The 19689-nt window shown below is 39.8% G+C and overlaps 1 protein-coding gene across 2 annotated transcripts in view; it reads right to left on the reverse strand.

Annotated features, from left to right (window-relative positions):
- Positions 1–19689, reverse strand: part of ANAPC4 (anaphase promoting complex subunit 4) — a 59646-nt gene that overhangs the window by 20379 nt on the left and 19578 nt on the right. Inside the window, exons 18-29 of one of the 2 annotated variants that reach the window (XM_014855892.3) lie at positions 19028–19074; positions 17759–17815; positions 17369–17425; positions 15610–15703; positions 11638–11735; positions 11023–11084; positions 10906–10944; positions 10704–10805; positions 9615–9689; positions 8556–8729; positions 7736–7859; positions 7017–7351 (exon numbers count right to left, since the gene is read on the reverse strand). In XM_014855892.3, coding sequence (XP_014711378.1) covers positions 7127–7351; positions 7736–7859; positions 8556–8729; positions 9615–9689; positions 10704–10805; positions 10906–10944; positions 11023–11084; positions 11638–11735; positions 15610–15703; positions 17369–17425; positions 17759–17815; positions 19028–19074 — 1154 coding nt within the window. In that variant the 3' untranslated portion in view covers positions 7017–7126. Of the gene's footprint in view, positions 1–7016; positions 7352–7735; positions 7860–8555; positions 8730–9614; positions 9690–10703; positions 10806–10905; positions 10945–11022; positions 11085–11637; positions 11736–15609; positions 15704–17368; positions 17426–17758; positions 17816–19027; positions 19075–19689 lie in introns of those variants that run through there. The other variant, XM_070506113.1, reaches the window with a different exon arrangement.

Raw genomic sequence — 19689 nt, forward strand, 5'->3', positions numbered from 1 at the left:
TCTTACTAGTACTCAATCGTCATTAGCACTTACTGTGATCTGGGATCAGACCATCCATTTTGCATCCTACTAGCTACTTGACAGTAGGCTCTACTTGCTAGTAGGTCCTACCACCTACTAGCTGTGTGATTAGGACACAGAGAACTTCTCTGAACATTTTCTCTTTTCTGCAAAATAAGGATAGCAATTCCTTCGTTGCAGAGCTGTTCAGAAAATTATGAGATAATGTACATCAAGCACCTTGCAGTCTCTCCCACATTATTCCGCTTCCACGACAGACTTCTGTACAGAACCTTGGAGAGCCAAACATCAACAGGAGAAGGGGGTGGGCAGCAGCAGCTGCAGGAAGAGACCCTTTGATCACAACCAGCTGCACGTCTGGCCTGGGCCCAGAATGTCTGTGGCCCCAGCACTTGGGATTTTCTGGTGCAACTTGGCAGATCCAGAGGTTCCCAGGTCCAGCTGGGTCTAGCTTCCTGGGTCTAAGTAGCCAGCTGAAGCCCAGTGCCATCTCCTAGAGGCCTGGGGACTGTCTGGTTCCCAAACAGCCAGAGCCCTGGACTGGCCAGTGCCCCCTGAGGAACGCTTCGGATGACCCAGGAGAGGCTCAGCACTGGGCACAGCCTGAGCCCGAGCTGGGGAGGCCTCAACTGCACTGTGGCGCAGGGAAAGACTAACGGGTCAGTGTGTGCTCCTCTGGGGCCCTGACTTCAGCAGGCACCATGGGCCGCCTCCTCACCCTGCCACACACAACTGTTTCCACAATCAGCAGCGTACTAAAGGCAAGGTTAGGCAGGACAGCAACCAGAAATACCCGCTTTCCACAGCCAGCGGGGAGAGCAGCTGAGGCCAGCTTCGAAACCAAATCAGAACCGACCTCCACCTCTATTACAACCTTTAATCTTACCTCCCAGAAGTAAGAAGCACTAACCTACGGCTGACCCATGAATTAAAACCACCACCCATGCTCGCGATTGGCTTAGTAGTTCTGTTCTGCACTGTGTCCTTTACAAGCAAGAGTAACCGTTTCGAGCTCCTCTCCAGCAGTCGGTGTGGGGCTAAGGAGCCTGGCCCACACAGCCCGCCTGGGTTTGAACCCCAGCCTCATGACTGACTTAGTGAACTTAAGTATATCACTGATCCTCCTATGGGCCTTTCAAAGCCCGGGGGCCTTGGAAGCACATGCAGCCTTCCTGTCTCCTCTGTTCCCCTCACTGCTGTCATCTCATCAGGTGGCCACTCCTCCTCAATCACTGGGGACCCCAGCACCCAACTCACTGTTACTTTCTCCCCCATTACTGCTGTCATCTTTTTTGGCAACTTACACGGACGAGCCATCCAAAACCCCTGGCCACTCAGTCCTGACCTACTTAGCTCCAGTGGTTTTCTCCTTCCCCTACAGCAGCCACCACCACCACAGTTATACTTGTCATCAACTCACCACCTCCGTACTATCCACTGCTAACGGCCCTCTGGCCGTCGCCTCTGTCTTTCCACCCCTCCGCTTCTGAACCCCATGATTCTCCACCTTCTGATCCACTGACCCTGCCACTCTTTCACTAACTTCCCACCCCCCTGGCCTGTTGTAACGGTTTGAGAAAACCCCCACCCAGATGAAACCCAATGCTCCCCGAATCCACCCCCACAGCTGAGCAGTGGGAGAAAAGGATTCCATTAATTGGACTCACATTCGATGTATACCACACATCTCCTGTGGGAACCTCAATGCTAACACTTCCTCAGCAAATTCACTTTCTCATTCTGAGTGACCGTGTCAACACCTCTCTTCACTCTTGCTGACACCTTCACGCCTGTTTCACGAGGAAAATTGTACATTTCCCCACCCGCCAGCATGTCCACCCACGCCTGTTAGGATGAAACAAACACCACGCTCCAAGCTAAGGCTGCCCTCCCTGCGGTCACCGGGCTCGGCCCTTCCTGCTTCTGGAGGACTTCACTCACACACGTTCCATCTTTCTCTAGAATGGTCAGCTTCTCCTCCTCCAGTGCATCACAGATAAATAAACAGATACAGATAAATAAATAGGCCTCGATAGCATCAATCTTTGTTTAAAAAGTCCCCTCATAGCATCCATGTCCCCCAGGCACCATTCTTGCAGTGAAACTCTTCAAACGTTGCCTCCATTTGTGGTCTCCACTTCCTCACCTCACGTCTGTTCCTCAGTCGCTCCCACAGGGCTCCCGCCACCAGCACTCCTCTGGAACACTTCCTGTCACCACTGAACTTTTTTCAAACTAAAAATCATCTTTTTAATACATCATTTCTATCTTAAATTCGCAAAAACAAAGGCCTTAAAAATTATGTGGAGGCTGAAAACTAGGAGTCCTGATTTGGAAATCGAGGTCTAAGGCCGTCAATATTTGGGTGGAGGTGAGCTCACAGAAGATTTCTAAGGGTTATTTTCAGTAGGCACAGGTGGACCAACAAATGACAGTTTTTCTATGAAGAAATGTAATCAGTGTCAAATAGCCAGTTTGCAAATTTTGGAATACAACCCATTTGTGAACAGATTTAATACACTGCAAAAATTTCAGTGTAAATTTCAGGATAATTTACCATTTATATTTCAAACCACCTTACTGTATGCTAAGAGATTTGGTAATCCAATCGCTGTATATTATTAAGCACCCACCACGTGGCAGGTACTGGGTATTAGGGAGTTAAGCAAAACGGACAAGATCTCTGACATCACAGTGCTTATAATCTAATTTAGACAGTAAAATAACAGGCACCAAATTAATGTCTAACTACAAATTGCGACAACTGATACAAAGGGAAGGGTCAGTGAGAGAGACTCCAACATCACAGCAGGCTCCTCTGAGGAAGAGACATTTAGCTAAGAAATCAAGGGTAAGTGAGAATTAACCTCGTGAAGGTTGGGAAAGGACACTCCTGGCAAAGGGCATGTCCCAAAGCTCTGGAAGAGGAAAGAACTCGGTTCCTCAGGAATTGGCAGGAAAGGCAACATGAGTAGGGAAAGCCCTGGGACAACGCTGAGGAGGAGCCAGGGCAGAGCCCACAGCGCCTTAGAGAACACGCTAGGAGACTGAAGTTTACTCAAAATGCAGTCGCCATTGACTTCCCGTTTTCCAGAGAGAACAGCCAATTCTCCGTCCCTCCTTCTCCACTTCTCGGCAGCACTGGACACGGCCGACTGCTCCCTCGCCTGGGCTTCCTGAAACCACTCACCCAGGCGCCTCTGGTGGCTCCCCTCTCGCTCGAAGAGAAGGGCTCTGCACCTTGCAGGGCCCACAAGGGTCTCAGCCCTTCGCTATCCACACTCCGCCACTAGATCTTGACTTTGCATCCCAAGAAAGCAAACCATACCATATATTTTTTTAATCCTTCACACCTTTTCCTGCAACAATTGGGCAGGACAAAATCAGTGGTGGAAAGGAAAAAGGGAAGTCACTTGTTATCAGTGTTAGAAAGTTCTGCAGTGTCATATCAAATGTTGACAATTGATCGCACAGCTTACAGCAGCTGGCTACTCATCTAGTTGGGCTCCTAAACACCAGTTCTACTGTCTGAACAGTGGAAAAAATATAACTTAGAATAATAACAATGTCCACTCCACAAGAGGAATCAGAAATACAGGTGAATAAAAACCATCCCCAAAGTTTCCAGTCTGGTTGGGGCCATGTGGGAACACTGCAGTTGGATGGCAGGAGGCATGGACTACAAACCTGTCTCCTCGTTTTAAGGTTTAAAATATCTATCAAGTTGGCACAAGTGTCATTCCATCATGCTGTGGGACAGATTTATCATCCGTACAGTGGTAACCACACAGTACACTTCGTGTCCTGGGGCACTGGGAGTTCAGTTGGACTACAAATACCCGAGGAAAGGTGACATTTATAAGCTGTAATGGCCCATTACCAACCCGCATGGCCCATACCGACCCAACTCAGCATCTACCCCTCAGCTGAACGTGACCTTCGGAATGCTGAAATGTGGCCTTGAGGGACTCATTTCTACATGGCGCAGTGCACAAGGAGAGTTGAGGTACAATTATGCCCACCATCACTTAGACAGATTTACAGAAGACTGTGCATCTTGCATGTGAAATTAACCACTAGTTAGGGTCATTTTTAAAGAAAAGAATACATCAATTTTCAATGCATCTAAGAGAGCAGCTTTTAAACTTACAACTACAAATGATAAATACCTAATTACTAAACATTAGCTTCCACAGAAAATAATGGTTCTCACCCTCAGTGGGCATAAGACCATCAGGTCAGCTGGTTAAAAATGCAGGTCTGGGCCCCTTACCTTCACATTCTGACTGAGGGGGCTTGAGTGGCACCCACAAATTTGCATTTTTAATCACTGCCCCAGGCAATTTTGATGTGGTGGTGTGAGCTTCATGGGAAATCCTCTTCTAGTTTGCTCAGAAAGTAGAAAACACTGACTACCTACCATATTAACAATTCATTTCTTCAAACTAACCCTTTAACAATTGTGACTTTCTGAACTGAATATTCCTCATAAGAGTTCAAATACTATTTTCTGCTCTAACTCCAATACACTCCTTGCTCTCACATTATAAGGTTTTCGTCAGTGTAATCTTAAGAACCACCTCCCTCTGCTCACTGAGAACTAAAACCGGTATGCTGGACAGTCAAACGTAGACTCTAATAAATGCAAAGAGTCTACAGATAATGGTCACAACTTCGAGAGGTGCCAAAGAAACTGATTTGCCCCTGTTGAAATCATGCAACCCATGATTTCAGTTATAGCATCCTCTAGAAATAAGTATTTAGCACATGTCTGCTTGTTAGACTTCCTCAAGAATAAGAAAATATTTGGATTAACTTGGATATGTGGACTCCCCTAGTTACGGCGTCATAAACTCAAGGCTACATAGCACAATGGTTTTCTTCACATTTATATTCAAATGCTCTAAATAAAGACGACAAAATGTTTTAGCATTTTGCTGAGTGTAAAATTTTATTTTAGAAAAAAATCAAGAAAAAAACAAACTAGAAAGGCGGAGAATTAGGGAGACTATTGTCACAGTCCTATTAAGTCTGGAAAAAACCCCTGACTATTCAAATTTCTAAAAAACCAACAAATTTATCCCAGAAAAGAGCAGCACAGAATATTGTAATAAGCCGTAATCTTTAGCAGGTGTCTCACAACACTCTACAAACACCCAGTCAGGAACTGGGGCGCGCCACTGCCCAGGGTCCTACATCCCCACGCTCTCCTTGTTGTTCACTAAAGCCAAAACCCTAATTCAGCAACTACTGCTAAATATGCTAGAAATAAAGTGATAATGTATAATGATCAAATTGGTTCTAAATATTAAAAGCAAAGTTTCTAATGGTATGGAAATATATCTAAAAATACAAAGATAAACAGAAAATTATTTGCTCTATACTTATTAAAACTTAAAAAGAGATTCAGATATCAGTTTAAACTTTTTCACTTTGACGTAAGACAAAACCAGTTCCTAAATATTTGATATATCATATATATTATAAGCATTAATGAAACAACCATCCTCCTATAAACCGGGACTGACTCCCAGCACATCAAGAGAAGCACTCCTGATCCCTGGTTCAAGATCAGGGCAGAGGCTGGAGTCTCAGGCTCGATGTATCCCATGCTGGAACAGCAGAAAGCAAACAAGCACATATCAAGAAATCTTTATAAATTCAATGAAGTCACATGGGACAGATTACTGTCTAAAAGAACTGGCTGAATATTGTGAAACTGTAATTCATTCTAAGAACAAGCTGTAATTATTTGTCCCCCAAATCCATCAAGTTTATTTAAATATCATGCAGGAAATTTGTGCCATGCATTTACTCTCAAATGCCCTACATACCTACAATCTATAATTTCTCCGAAATGTCACCTGGCAGTTCAACTTTCTTGCTCAGAAAAGCTAACTCAAGACATACTGCACTTTGCCATGAACACTGACCAACCATCGATAAACGTTTATGTAAATTATATATTAATCGTGTTTAAGGCCTGTTATGTGCAAGGCTGCAGGCTAGCACGGTCAGTGTTCTGAAGATCACAGTTCTAAACACCAAGCTCATACACGCAACAGTGTCTTCTCTTCAGTTTTCCCTTCAAAACACACAAACATCAGACCAACTGAGGCACCTGGCATATCTAAAGAGTTGTACCTAAAATCAAGTGTAACAGCTCCCTATTAAAGAAACAGGCCGACGACACAGCGACCCTGCAGTTACCCACTCACCAGATTATAGTTTATCTTCCTGCCTCAAGATATTTAAAGCTTTAAAAAGTGATTCTTTCATTTATCAGTGAACTGATGTTAGAATTCATATATAAAATGGAAATTCTTTGAAAGTCACAGGCGAATACCATTCTACTCTAGGAAGGAGCATTAGGAATCAAGAGTAGCTCATTTGCACTAACATTATGTTTAGTTGATCCGTATTTCTCATGTCCCCAAGGAGTCAACCACACAGCCAGCCAGCCACCATATGTCCATGACCAATTCTCAACAGAGGAAAAAGACACTTCTAAACACTGCTGATTCAAAGAATTCAGAGCTCAAAAACAGTAACAAGATGAGAAAAGATAATCATGTACGTGTCAAGCAGCGTTTTTGCTATTTAGATCATAAAGAAGTATCCGTCTTTTGGTTTAAGTAGCATTACAGTAAATCAGTAAAGTTTATTTTGAAAACATAATTTTGAAAACATTCTGGAGACGTAAAACGAACTAGAAGGGGAAGATAGAAAAATAGGAATAAGTGTTGCCTATGTTTTTAAAATACTAACTGCATCAAAACTTCCAGTGACGATGACTATTTAAATGCAATTTCTTCTTGATACAGGAATGATTCCTGATACCTACATTTTGACAAAAAAGACTGAAATCTTCTTCACATTCAATTTATGTTTTCTTTAAACACTAGTTCTGCACACAGTATTAAAAAGAAATATCAGTAAAAAGAAAGTCTATCATTGTGACTATACCACTAGGAGATGAAGCAGAATAAGAAAAATAAAATTTACTGTTTATTTCTTTGTTATACAAAGAAAATCAGAAGTGGTCCAAGACACTCTTATGTCCTTTCTGACATAATGAGAACATACAAAACAACAGCAAGCTAGCTTAAGAGTCCAGCTCAGGGTCAAGTTTTTCCACTTTAATGACTATCTCCGGAGCTAACACAGCACCGGCTGGCTGGTTCTCTGCCTCTGATTCGGACAGCGCCTCTTCCTTTATCCTCACAGGCTTAGTACCAGCCTCCTCCTCTTCATCGGAAGACTCATCGAGCTCCCACTCATCATCTATGTCCATTTCAAACACTCTCACATGACGGAGATTTGAGCTTAACTACAGAAGAAAAGGCCAAATAAAGAATTTTAAAGTAAATGGTTTACACACTATATATAAAGAATTAGAAATCAGAACAAAGAATGGTTTTATAGGAAAGGTATTTTCCCATCAATTTACAACAAAATCACTAAGCTTAGCCTGCATTTTATGTAAAAGGATTGCCACATACAACAGTGACAATTTCACGATGATTAAAATCTAGAATTGTTATTACTTACTTAGTAAGCTCTCAGGACAAGAGAACTAAACAGCTGAGGACACTACATGCTCATAATCAATAAAAAACAAAAACCACATAATGTTTGCACTAAAAGGACCTTATAGATCCGAAGTCACTTCTCCTTGTTACTCTTAGTCAGTAGACAATCTGTAGATACCTACCACACAGGACACTTTCCGAAAACCATTCCCAGCAACATACTGTGCTTTCATACTTTCCAGTAATCTCCAATGCTTCTCAAAATGCATGGTACGTGTGGGAATAGCACTGCACTGCTCATCCAGCCTAGAGAGGGGAAAAACCAACCCTGGAATGAAAAAGGGATCCTCTCCCTGGTTTACTAAGGGTGGTATCAGAGTCAATCACGGGTTCAATTTCTACCAATACTCCCATTTCCAGTAGAATTCTACCAGCCACTGTATAAAAAAGCTGTGATACTATATTCTCTGAAAATAACTGTAATTCCAAACAGGCAGAATATCATCTTAGTAAGGTTCTTGATTCCCTTTCAAGGAAAGCAAATGGACACACGTTTAAATTAGAGAAGGGATCTGCTTATTTAAATCTCAGTCAACTAAAGCCATCTCTTGGAACTGGACGTGTTCCCTCCACATAGCTTCTGAGGTCCTAATTCCAGAAGGAATACAGTAGGGGCAATCTAAAATAATTAATTCTATTACAAACTGGGGTTAATGCTACCCTTGAAAACAGAACTAACAGAAGCCCCCTTCTCCACTCCAAATAATTCCCCACCTTGTTCCAGCAAATACTTCTTGATTTACTAGTAAAGCAAAGGGACAGAAGAGCTGTTGAAGCCAGTATTTTTTAAATAAAAAATAGGAGTATTTCTGGTCAGCTGACTTTACGATTATCCCTATTAACCATTTATCTAGGATACCTAAAGAACTAAAATGTATGATACACATTAAAAAACATTTAACTGTTCTATCAGAAAGATGATCTTACTAATGAGTTAGTTACCTTGCAGAGTAAGTCCCAGTGAACTGATATTCTGTAGAATCTTCACTGTTATATACTAAAGACAATGGCAACTGGACCAAGAGTCGATCTCTTCCTTCACGTCCTACAGTGTCTTTAAGAACTACTGTTACAGTTTCATCATCATAAAACTGTGCATCTAAACAACTGTAGGTGCTAGAATTGAAATAAGCTGTGTTATTTCAGAGATGATCCTAACTACTGAGAAAATATTGCATGCATAACATTATACTGGTATCAAGCAAAAAAACTGATGATAAAAAAATCAAGTGACATTCTATACAATAATGTTTAAAATATATTTTGCACTAAAATCACAGCTACCTGTTGGACTGATTATTCAAAAATGTAACTAGGCCCTAAAAACAGGTAATCATGAAAAAAGAAAAATCTGTGAGGTTGGTTCACAGTTCCAGAACATTCCTGACAACAATGGTCAGGCCTTGAGCCAAAGGAAATTCCATGAATGACATCTTATATATATATGTTGAGTAAACAGAGTTAACTGGACTGAAAAGTAAGATTTACATATGAAGACACAATAACTTCAAAGACATCATCATAAAAAACTTTTACATAAGGAAAAGAGAGTAAGAAAAAGATCAGCCTGTGATTAGTGTCAGCTCTTCCCTCTGCAAAGCCTCAGGGATGACTTAGGTATGACTGACCTTTTGTATACAAAGAAAATCCCAGAGCAGTCAGTACGATGCAACCTCCTATTTTTGTTGGTCATAGCAAGAACTTTAACCATCTGCCCTGTGGAACCACATTACTCTCTTAACAGACCGGAAGCTCAGAAGTGTTAATTACAGGAAAGTACGCTACATAAATTCCTGCTGCAGGGCAATCAGGTTCCAGTCAACTCTAAGTCAAATCATTCTCTAAGTATAAAATGTGTAACCCCCTATATTGCAAGTGAGGAGGTCCTAGGTGTATCATCACTGTAACTGAGCTCACCATATTCCCGTAATTTGCATTTATTAACATATACACATATCATATATATATACACATCTCATCTAAACAAGAGTCAAGATTTACCTTCTTCTCACTTTTTCGGTTGTGGCATATGTGAAGCTCCCAAATTTAATAGCCATTAGTCCATTACTTACAGATCTTGAAGAAAGAAGGGGAAAAAAGAGACTGTGGAACAACCTGGATAGCCAATAATCTAAATGCTTGAAAGAACACGATTGTCAGGGTTAGTGCATTTATCTAAACAACAAATCCCAGACCAAAATACCATTACGCTCACTCCACAGTACTGACAGCTAATTTAAATACCTAGATAGATAAACCTAACATCAAAATGACAAGTTGGTTTAAAAATCTTATAATCACCAAAGTAGCTAGATACCTTAGAAAATTAAGGACATTGGGAACAACTAAATTATTTCTCTTTGGCTACATCGGTATCAAAAAATTTCCTTCAAATTCAGGTTTAAAATCTTTTAAGGGGCCAGCCTGGTGGTACAGTGGGTGGGTTCACACGCTATGCCTCGGCGGCCCAGGGTTCACTGGTTCCAATCCTGGGCGCAGATCTACACACCACTCATCAAGCCAACCTGTGGTGGCATCCCGTATACAAAACAGAGGACGACTGGCATGGATATTAGCTCAGGGACAATCTTCCTTACCAAAAATAAATAAATAAAACCATTTAAGATACTAATGGCCTTTTGAATATGAATTATCCTTCAGAACTTTGGGATCTAAAAGAATTCTCTATAGGTGAGGCCTCTTGTTTAATGAAAGTCATACTTAACCTGAGGTAAAAATCCTTTCTATAAGGAACCCAAAATACAGCTTTGAACTTCTAAAGGTTTATGAAACACAATCCTGAGTGCTCTGATCTTATATTTTTCCTAACCCTAAAAAAAATCCTACATGTAACAGTTAGATACCAATACAAAATTAAATAATCTAGAAGTAGAAGGGATCATATAGCTTCCTGATCTGGCATTTTCATCTTAATGACATGAAAGCTAAGACCAAGAACAGTTAAACGACAAGCCTAAAGTCATAAGGTAGCTTAACTAAAACCTGAAATGTAGGGAAGAAAAGCTGCATGTTTTATTATTAAAAATAATAAAATCTTATCTCTTATTCAAACTTCAGATTAATACTTACTGGGAAATATCAGTATGTCTCCTTAAGATGCACATTTTATAAAGTGAATCTTCTAAAATAGTAAAAAGAAGATAGTGTAGATTTAAAGTTTTATTATTCCACCTAAAGAAAAAAAATGAATGTCAAAACATGATACTTAGCTACAGATGCATAGAATACAACTGTATTGTTCACAGGAGACAGGAGAGAAACACACACTTACAGAAAAGGAAATTTGAACAATCTACGTGTAGATTCCTCACTAAAAGAAAAGAAAAAAAGGTAAGAAAAATTTAAATTGGCTGCTGAATTATACTACCCAAAAGGTAAACAGAATTACCTTCTAGCATCTCTATACAATGGAATACAGATCGCTTGATTCATCGATTTTCCAATTACATCCTAAATAAAGTAAGATTTAAAAATATTATTCGAGCATTTACATACACACAGATAAATACTCTACAGAAAGTGACTGACAGACGGACACTGTTCAAGTCAAGTAAAAAATAATCTCTATCACCAAACCTTTCACACAAGAAACTTTAATGTCAGTCATAATAGTAAGGAAAAGAGAAAATTCGGATCTGAAAAAGACCTTGGAGACAAGCACATGGCAGGTTAAGAACCACGTCCCCTGTCTCACGCCTTCACTCATAAACAAGAGACACATGAGCTCTGTGACTAAGACCATTTATATTAAGTTTGCTCTGGAGACAAATAAAATACTAAAGATGCCAACACTTCCAATAATCTTGTATTCAATTATAATTTACTGCATGCAAGAAACTAGGGTGAATCATATGAAACTGCCATTTTTGTTAGTCAAAAACAGTTGACTATCAGCGTGTTCACAGGCTTCGTATGGTTCATCACTAAGATCACTTACATAAGTGAGCCACATATTGTATATATCTTGCTTCTACACAAAGACATGAATTTCTTTTAAACTTACTGCTGGCTTTTGCAAACACTGATCAATAATGTTCTCCATCCGCCTTTTCACAAAGTGCAATGATTTTCGAGGATAATAAGGAAACAGCAAAGGACTTTCTGGTTTCAAACAAAAACGGAAACAAAACCAAAAAAAGCTGTAACAAACCGGATGATTAGGAGAAAATAATCTACTGTTAGAGCCAGCTGCACAGCTCATTTGATGATGGAATTCTCCCTGGTCACTTCATTACGTCTTCACACAACCTCACTAGAAATGATAGTGGCCTTCTGCCTTTTAACTTCCCCACTGCCAGCCCACTAAAAACAACCACACTTACTACAAACGGAGTCCCTGCAGCTTATTAGTCTATATTCTATCTTTCCCACCAAAACCCAACAGTATGCTTCTGTTGGCTATAAGAAGAAAGGGATGATTAGGGAACCAAAAGACATATAATGAAACAAAGTTCATTCTTCTCTACTCTTTCCCATAATGAGTGACAACAAAAATCCAGTATTTGTTTTTGGAAGAGTATGATACTAAAAACAAAAACAGGAGACAAGAAACTAGTGTTATGAAAATAAGCGCTTTACTTTTGAAAAGGCTACTTTATCAGTAGAAAGTAACATATAATCTAGCATTTATTGACACCACATACGTTAGGTTCTCTTTTTAAAAAATTGACACCGGAACTAACAACTGTTGCCAATCTTCCTTTTTTTTCCTTCTTCTTCTTCTCCCCAAAGCACCCCCCCAGTACATAGTTGTATATTCTAGTTGTGTCTCTGGTTGTGCTACGTGGGATGCTGCCTCAGCGTGACCTGATGAATGGCGTCATGTCCACTCCCAGGATCCGAACCAGCGAAACCCTGGGCCGCCGAAGCAGAGCATGCGAACTTAACCACTCAGCCATGGGGTCGGCCCCAGGTTCTTTTTCTATCTGTTACTTCTATTGCTTACAACAGGTGTACAAAGTAAGGTTCATCCTCTCCATGTTACATATGAAAAAAAAATGAGGCTTAGGAAATTTAGGCAATTGCCCAGTGTGAAAACGACCGAGGACCTAGACCTGTGAATCAAACTCAAGTCTGATTCCCAAGCCCACCCTCTTCCACTGTGCTCTGAAGGCCTCCCTCACTTACAGCATCTCACATCCCAGCCATGCTGAATAAAAGGAATTTTAGTCATGTTAACATTTTAAGTTCCCAACAGATGACAGATGCTGTGCTATCACAGAAAGATACTTGATCTTTGTCCCCTGTTCCTGGCACAGAGCTCTTAAACCCTTGGAATTTCCTGACTGATGAGGGTGACAGGAGCATCTTTGCTTTTAATGCGGTGACTCTTGGCAGGCTCCAGGATGGAGGCTGGTTGCCACAAAAACCAAGCCTTTGATTAGAAGCTTCAAACTGTCAGCCCCATCCCTCAACCTCCAGGGAAGGGAGAGAAAGTGGAGTTGAGTTCAATCACCAATGGTCAATGATTTAATCAACTGTGCAGAAATAATGAACACTCCATTAAAAAAAATCCCTAAATGAGAGGGTTCAGAGGGCCTCCGGTCAGTGAACACACCAAGGTGCTGGGAGGGGGTGTGCTGGAGAGAGCCTGGAAGCTCTGCACCCCTCCCACTATCCGGCCCCGTACATCTCCTCCACTTGGCTCTTCCTAAGGTGTATTCTTTACAATAAATCAGTAAACCTAAGGCAAGTGTTTCTCTGAGTTTGTGAGCCATTTTAGCAAATTATCAAATCTGAAGGGGGAGAATTGTGGGAACCCACACCTTTGTAGCCAAGGGGCACAGAAATGTGGGTAACCTGGGGACCTGACACTTGTAACTGAGCAGTGACGTGGGGGCAGTCCTGTGGGACTAGGCCCCGAAACCTGTGCAGTCTGGTGCTAACTCTAGGTAGTTGGCATCAGAATCGAACTGTAGGACACCCACTTGGTGTCAGAATTGGTCTCAGGAGAAAAACCCTTCTCATTTTGGTATCAGAAGTGTTCTGAGTAAAAACAGCTCAGATGCCAGCATACTGGCTGCCTGTGCGCTATGTGCCAGGACCATTCTAAGCGCTTTATCTACAGTAGTTTATTTAACCTTCACAACAGCTTTCTGAGGGAGGCACTGCTATCATCGTCATTTTACAGATGAGAAAACTGAGGCACAGAAGTTAGACCATTTGCCCTCAGCCACCCCACCAGGAAGTTGCAGAGCAAGATTCCAACCAAGGCAGGGCAGCTACCCGCGCACCGGCTCTGACCTATTATTCAACACTGACTCTGTCAGGCACCCTAAGCGAGCACATGTATCAAGTAGTTAGCACGTGATTTTTGCAAAGTGCTAGAAAGAAGTTTCATTCAAGTTTTCTTAATAATTCCATAATGACAGTTAGTATTACTTTCTACTAGACTAAGAAACTGGGAGATTAATGGGCTTGTCCAAACTCACATACTAGCAAAACTTCAAGCATTTAAGAGATGGAGTTAATCTTAAGTGTATGTTGGTTCAACGTGAGGCTTATAGCTAAGATTCGGCCTTTCCGTTCAGCCACAGAAGATGTGGGGGAAAAGAAAGGTAGGATCTACTTTTAGCCCAACAAAGTTCCCACAACTGGTATTCGCACAGTACAGTGACAGGGTCCAGGTGCCACCACTGCTGGCACACTGCCATCAGCACATCCCAGGCATCCTTCCTTACTCCTTGGGCATCCTGCTTAAATACAGCAAATGAGTTCAGTCAGCTGTACCTTCACTCTCCCTCAATTCAATAGCTAACTTACACCAATGCATCTCTCTAGTGATCATAAGACTCTCAAGCAATACAAGATACGTCCTGCTCTGACAAAGAAATTGGGCTTCTAAGGTTAAAACAAAAGAGCAATAAGCAAAGTTCTGGGCCTCAGAGAATTCTCTCCCTTCCCCACTCACTCATTCAGATAAGCAGCAACCAAATAAAGTGGCAGAGATTACGACTGAGTCCAACTAAAAACTCAGGCTCTGAAGTTAGCAGAAGCCAAGCTCTATCACTTGCTCGCATGCATGATCTTAGAGCTTCTCTAACCTTCAGTTTCCTTGTTAGTAAAATAAGGATAACAAGCACCCATTCCAAAGGTTCTTGTGTAGATTGAAGGAGGTGATACGTGTACGTCGCTATTGCCTTAAGGATCTAGGAAAGAGCTACACTGTGGTCAGATTACTCTTTGAGAAAGCAAAGAAATTCTTTCTTTAAAAATATTGTCTTTGGGCCGGCCCCGTGGCTGAGTGGTTAAGTTCGTGCACTCTGCTTCAGCAGCCCAGGGTTTCGCTGGTCCGAATGCTGGGCGCACACCTACCACTGCTCATCAAGCCATGCTGAGGCAGCATCCCACATGCCGCCTTGAAGAACCCACAACTAAAATATACAATTATGTACTGTGTGGCTTATGGGGAGGAGAAGGAAAAAATTTAAAAGAAAATAAACATATACATAGTCCTCTAAAATGGTAAAGTTCTGACATATTTAATGATTGCTATTTTGTGTTGCATCCCTAATAATGCTGGATAAATAAAATTTTACTATATCAACATCTAGGATCCTAGAGAATGAAAGGCATAACAAGTAAACAAAAAAACTACAACCTCAGGAGAATACTATGACGCATTATTATACTTTTAGGAATTAACAGACTAAGATGGGCAAACAGACTTCTCTGACCAGTAGGCTCTACACTTTTCTTCCCAATATCCTATTTTTTATAGGGTGGAAAACAGACAATATAATACTTAAGAATAAGCAATCTTACTATATCACAGTTAATCTAAGAATGTTTTTGATCACGATAGCATCATAACACTATTTGTTATTCTGCTGTTTCTCTAATCAAAACAGCCACAAAAGATAAATCTAAAGGAATATTAGGTAAGTATTCAGCAATTGTTCAGCAAAACTGTTAGCTGGTGTACTGGTCTCAGATAAAAAACACATGGCCCAAATCTACTCGGCTCATGAAATACCTTTAAGGTGGCTGCTGTTTTGAAGGAAGTCATACCACTGGTTTCCCTCTGTGTTAGGGGGTGACACAAGATCATCATCTTCATCTTTTAAGTACTAGAAATACAGAATTAAAAATTTAAACTTAGTAAACCAAAGAATTAGGCTCCAAAAATTGTTTATATTTAAGATTATTCTATTTAATAAGTTATTTTATTTTACTGCCAAGTCCTCTGAAAGTGCACTGCTATTATTCTAAGCGAGGCGACCAAAAATTGCTAAATGCCAAGCAACTAAACAAACTGCAAACTACTAAAAGATTAGAATGCTGTAGATGCAGAGACCATAAACTGAGTTTAAATTTCACGTTGCATTTTCATGAAGCATATTTTAAACTTATCTATGTAAGTTTATAAATTAATTTGAGAAGTATAAACTGTCAACCTACTCTACGGCCGTAGTTCTCAAAGTGAGGTTCACAGACCTCTCAGAGCCCCCAAGATGCTTTCAGGGATCCAGGAGGTCAATACTATTTTTATAATAATACCAAGAGGTTATTTGCCCTTGTCACTGTAATGCCAGCTGTACGGATGACCAAAAGCACATGCAGGAAACACTGCTGGCACCGTCACCAAGAGTCAAAGGTGTGGCCCCAAACCACACTAGGAACCACTGTCTTCCTTTTGGCCACCTACTCAGTTTCACCAATCTCTAATGTTAATAAAATTTAAAATTATTAATTTTATCAAATTTCAACCCTTGAATACAAGTCTTTTTTAATATTCTGTATGATGGAATTCAGAAGTATATAAAAAGCACTTTTGCTGCATACCAAAGCATGATGGCTACCATGAGGAAAAGCATTTATGAAACTGTAGTTGTAAGTTAAGCCAGGCACTACCTTGTTGTTAACACAATTTCATTTTTAATGCAAAGAATGACTGGCAGACAAACTACGATTATTCATTCTTTGGTATTTGGCAGATATTTTCTTGAAAAATGAAGTGAGCCTGTCATTTTAAGCAAAACAAATGACAGTCTTTGTTGCCAATGATAAAACTTAAACATTCAAACAAGAATTAAAATTTTGGAAAACCTGTACCTGCCACTGTGTGCTTGACAGCTTCACAGTACTTAAAGGCTGTCTGATGAGATTGGTGATACTACTGAAATCTGACTTTTGGATACTGTAAGATACTAACACTTGTCAGAATTTGGGGTAAAACCAAAGAATATCCACAATTATCTAAAAAGCTATTCAAATACTTTTCCCTTTCTAACTACACAGCTGTGTGAGGTCAGACTTTCCTTATACACATTGACTAAAACAACATCACAACAGATTGAATGCAGAATCAGATATGAGAATCTGGCCATCTTCTATTAGGCCAGACATTAAAAAGATCTGCAAAAATATAAAACAATGCTACTCCTCACTAAATTTCGTTTTGTGAAATAGTTATTTTTCATTAAAAATAAATATTTTTTTATTCTGTTTAATTTCTAATACTTAATAATATCTACCAGTGATAGATGCAACAGAAAAGCTCTTTGGGGCCCTCAATAATTTTACAAATGTAAAAAATGTTCTGAGACCAAAAAGTTTAAAAACTGCTACTCTTTGGTTATTTTACTAAAAGGGCAGGGCTACTATGAAACTTGACATTATATTACTTTCCATAAACTTTGGATAATAAAGATTAACACTATTTATTAAAGTTTTAAAATCAGCTTTTAAAAATAAAAGTAAGTCAATAACTAAGTTCAACCCAAAGCTCATACCTGACCAACTTTTTCAACGTTAAAGTATTTTCCTTTTCGATTATAAAGGTCTGGAGCCTAGAAAAAATACAGTTTAATACTTAAGTCAACTTACAAAAGAAAAAGAAAAAGATGTTATATTTAAAACAAAAACTTTACTTTTTAGGAGAGCTGATCGTGGCAGTTACTCTTTTTTTTCTATGGACTGTAAGACACACATACAAATAAAAGTCCAATTTATAGGCTTTCTGTTTAATACCTAAGTACTGCCATTAATTAATAGTTCAAAAAGCATAACTGCTAAGGACTTTAATTAAATTGGATTAAATTTGATTACTTCTTAACATTTACTCAGGTTTATTGCAATTATTTTTTTAAAAAGCCAGCATTATAAAAATACAAATTTCCTACCTCATTGAAATGTTCAGTAAGAAATTCAGCAACAAATGTGATATCTTTTTGAGTCATCTATCAAAACCAAAAAGGAGCAAAAAAACCAAATCAAGATAAAAGAAAGCTTCCCAATAAAAGAAATACTATGTAATAATATATGCGACTTTTTTTTTTACTATCTACTAAAAGCCATGGGACAAACAGGCAAAGTTCCTTCAAAGAAATTATCAACAGAAATCCAGATTACGCAATTCTGAAAATATGAAATCCTAAGGCTCTGAGAAGCACAAACTTAAACGTTTTAAACCCATTTTCCAATTACTGAATTCGACAGCTACAGACCTTCTTATGGCCTAGGGTTGTTTGTTGCTTATTTTATGCCGAGTGCTAAGACTAAGTTTGCAGAGCCCCTCCTTTGGGAGTGGAGGACTGTAGCCCAGATAAATCACCTCAACCTGAGTTAAGGGCTGCTGGCTTCAGTGTTGGCCTCTGCTACTTGCAATGGCCCTACCTTCACCGGACCCCAGTTTGTCAGCCCTGAAAAACTTACACATTGAGGTCCCACCCAACAATTAACATATTTTATCTCCCAAAACAAAGCTAAGAGTGCTGTCAGAGAAACAGCTCACATGAACTTCCCTGGCACCCAAGCCAATCATCCATAGCACAAAGGATGTATCTTGTGTAAGAGGTGCGATCCCTTACTCACCTAGTCCACCCAGGCTAATTTTAATGCTCTCTATTTTTCCAGGCTCAAAATTACCTAATCTATCCGAACCTGACAGTTTGGGCTAGGGGAGGATGCGTGAGCTGTAGGAATCGAGTGGGAATTTTGCCCTCTTCTGTAAGATCTTCCTGGAAGGAGATTCCATTGCTACTTGTCACAATCCTTAGTCAGAAAGAAACTGGCGCTTACCAGACATCAACACAGGTACTAATATCTAAGTACTACATATTCAAGGAAAATAAAAATGCATTTAAGATTTAAGGAAGTTAAAGTAAGGAATACAAACACCCTGTGTTATATAGATTATTAAGTCTTATATAAACATGAAAATCACAAATTTAGCTAGCTATAATAAAGGTATTCTGTGAGATGAAAAAGTATATAAAACATGCACATTTCTTTAAAAAGAAAAAAAAGGGCAGCTTACTAAAATCTGTCCTGTGTCTACAGCCTGACATCCCATTAACCAGTAACTGTATATGAGTACCAAGATGACCAGCAAAGCTGAGCTCAACCAGGGCAATATTAACACATCAGGAAAAGATGCTACTATGTACTACCTTATTCAGCTCGGGAAGCACATGGTCTTCTGTCATTCTCAACATTGCTGGAAATATAAATTTAAAAACTACCTTTAAAAAAAAACTTACAAACATAATTTTAATCATAGATGCATTTCAAAAACTAAATGTGTTTCACTGGACTAAATCCTCAATTTTCAACAGCTTCTTTTCACCAAGGAAAACTTATTTTCCTTCTAAAAACTAAAGGGTGAAGAATTTAAATTTGATTTCTATTTCCAGGTTCAAAATGGTCGGTCTAACCATCCTAAACTATTATTTCTCATTTTCTCCTTCAACTCAGTCCACTGCCACTCCAGACAGACAAACCTAAGTGCTGCCCTGTGCTGAGACTACATGTGCAAGAATTCTCCCTTCTAACCCAGTGATGTTTCTTCTCTTAAAATCTGCAAGCAATCCTTTCCTCCAAAAGCCTTAGAATATCAAACAAATGTGTTTCTTTCCCTTGGGCTTTTCTGCTGCATGAAGACATTTGTTCTAAGATTTATGTATGTATACACATACTTACACATATATAGTCATGCACTGCAAAATGACATTTCCGTCAATGACAGACCACAGAGACAACAGTGGTCCCATAAGATTAGCCTAGGTGTGTAGTAGGCTATATCATCTAGGTTTGTGTAATCACACTCTACAAT

The sequence above is a fragment of the Equus asinus genome, chromosome 3 (assembly GCF_041296235.1).
Source record: "Equus asinus isolate D_3611 breed Donkey chromosome 3, EquAss-T2T_v2, whole genome shotgun sequence".
NCBI lineage: Eukaryota > Metazoa > Chordata > Mammalia > Perissodactyla > Equidae > Equus > Equus asinus.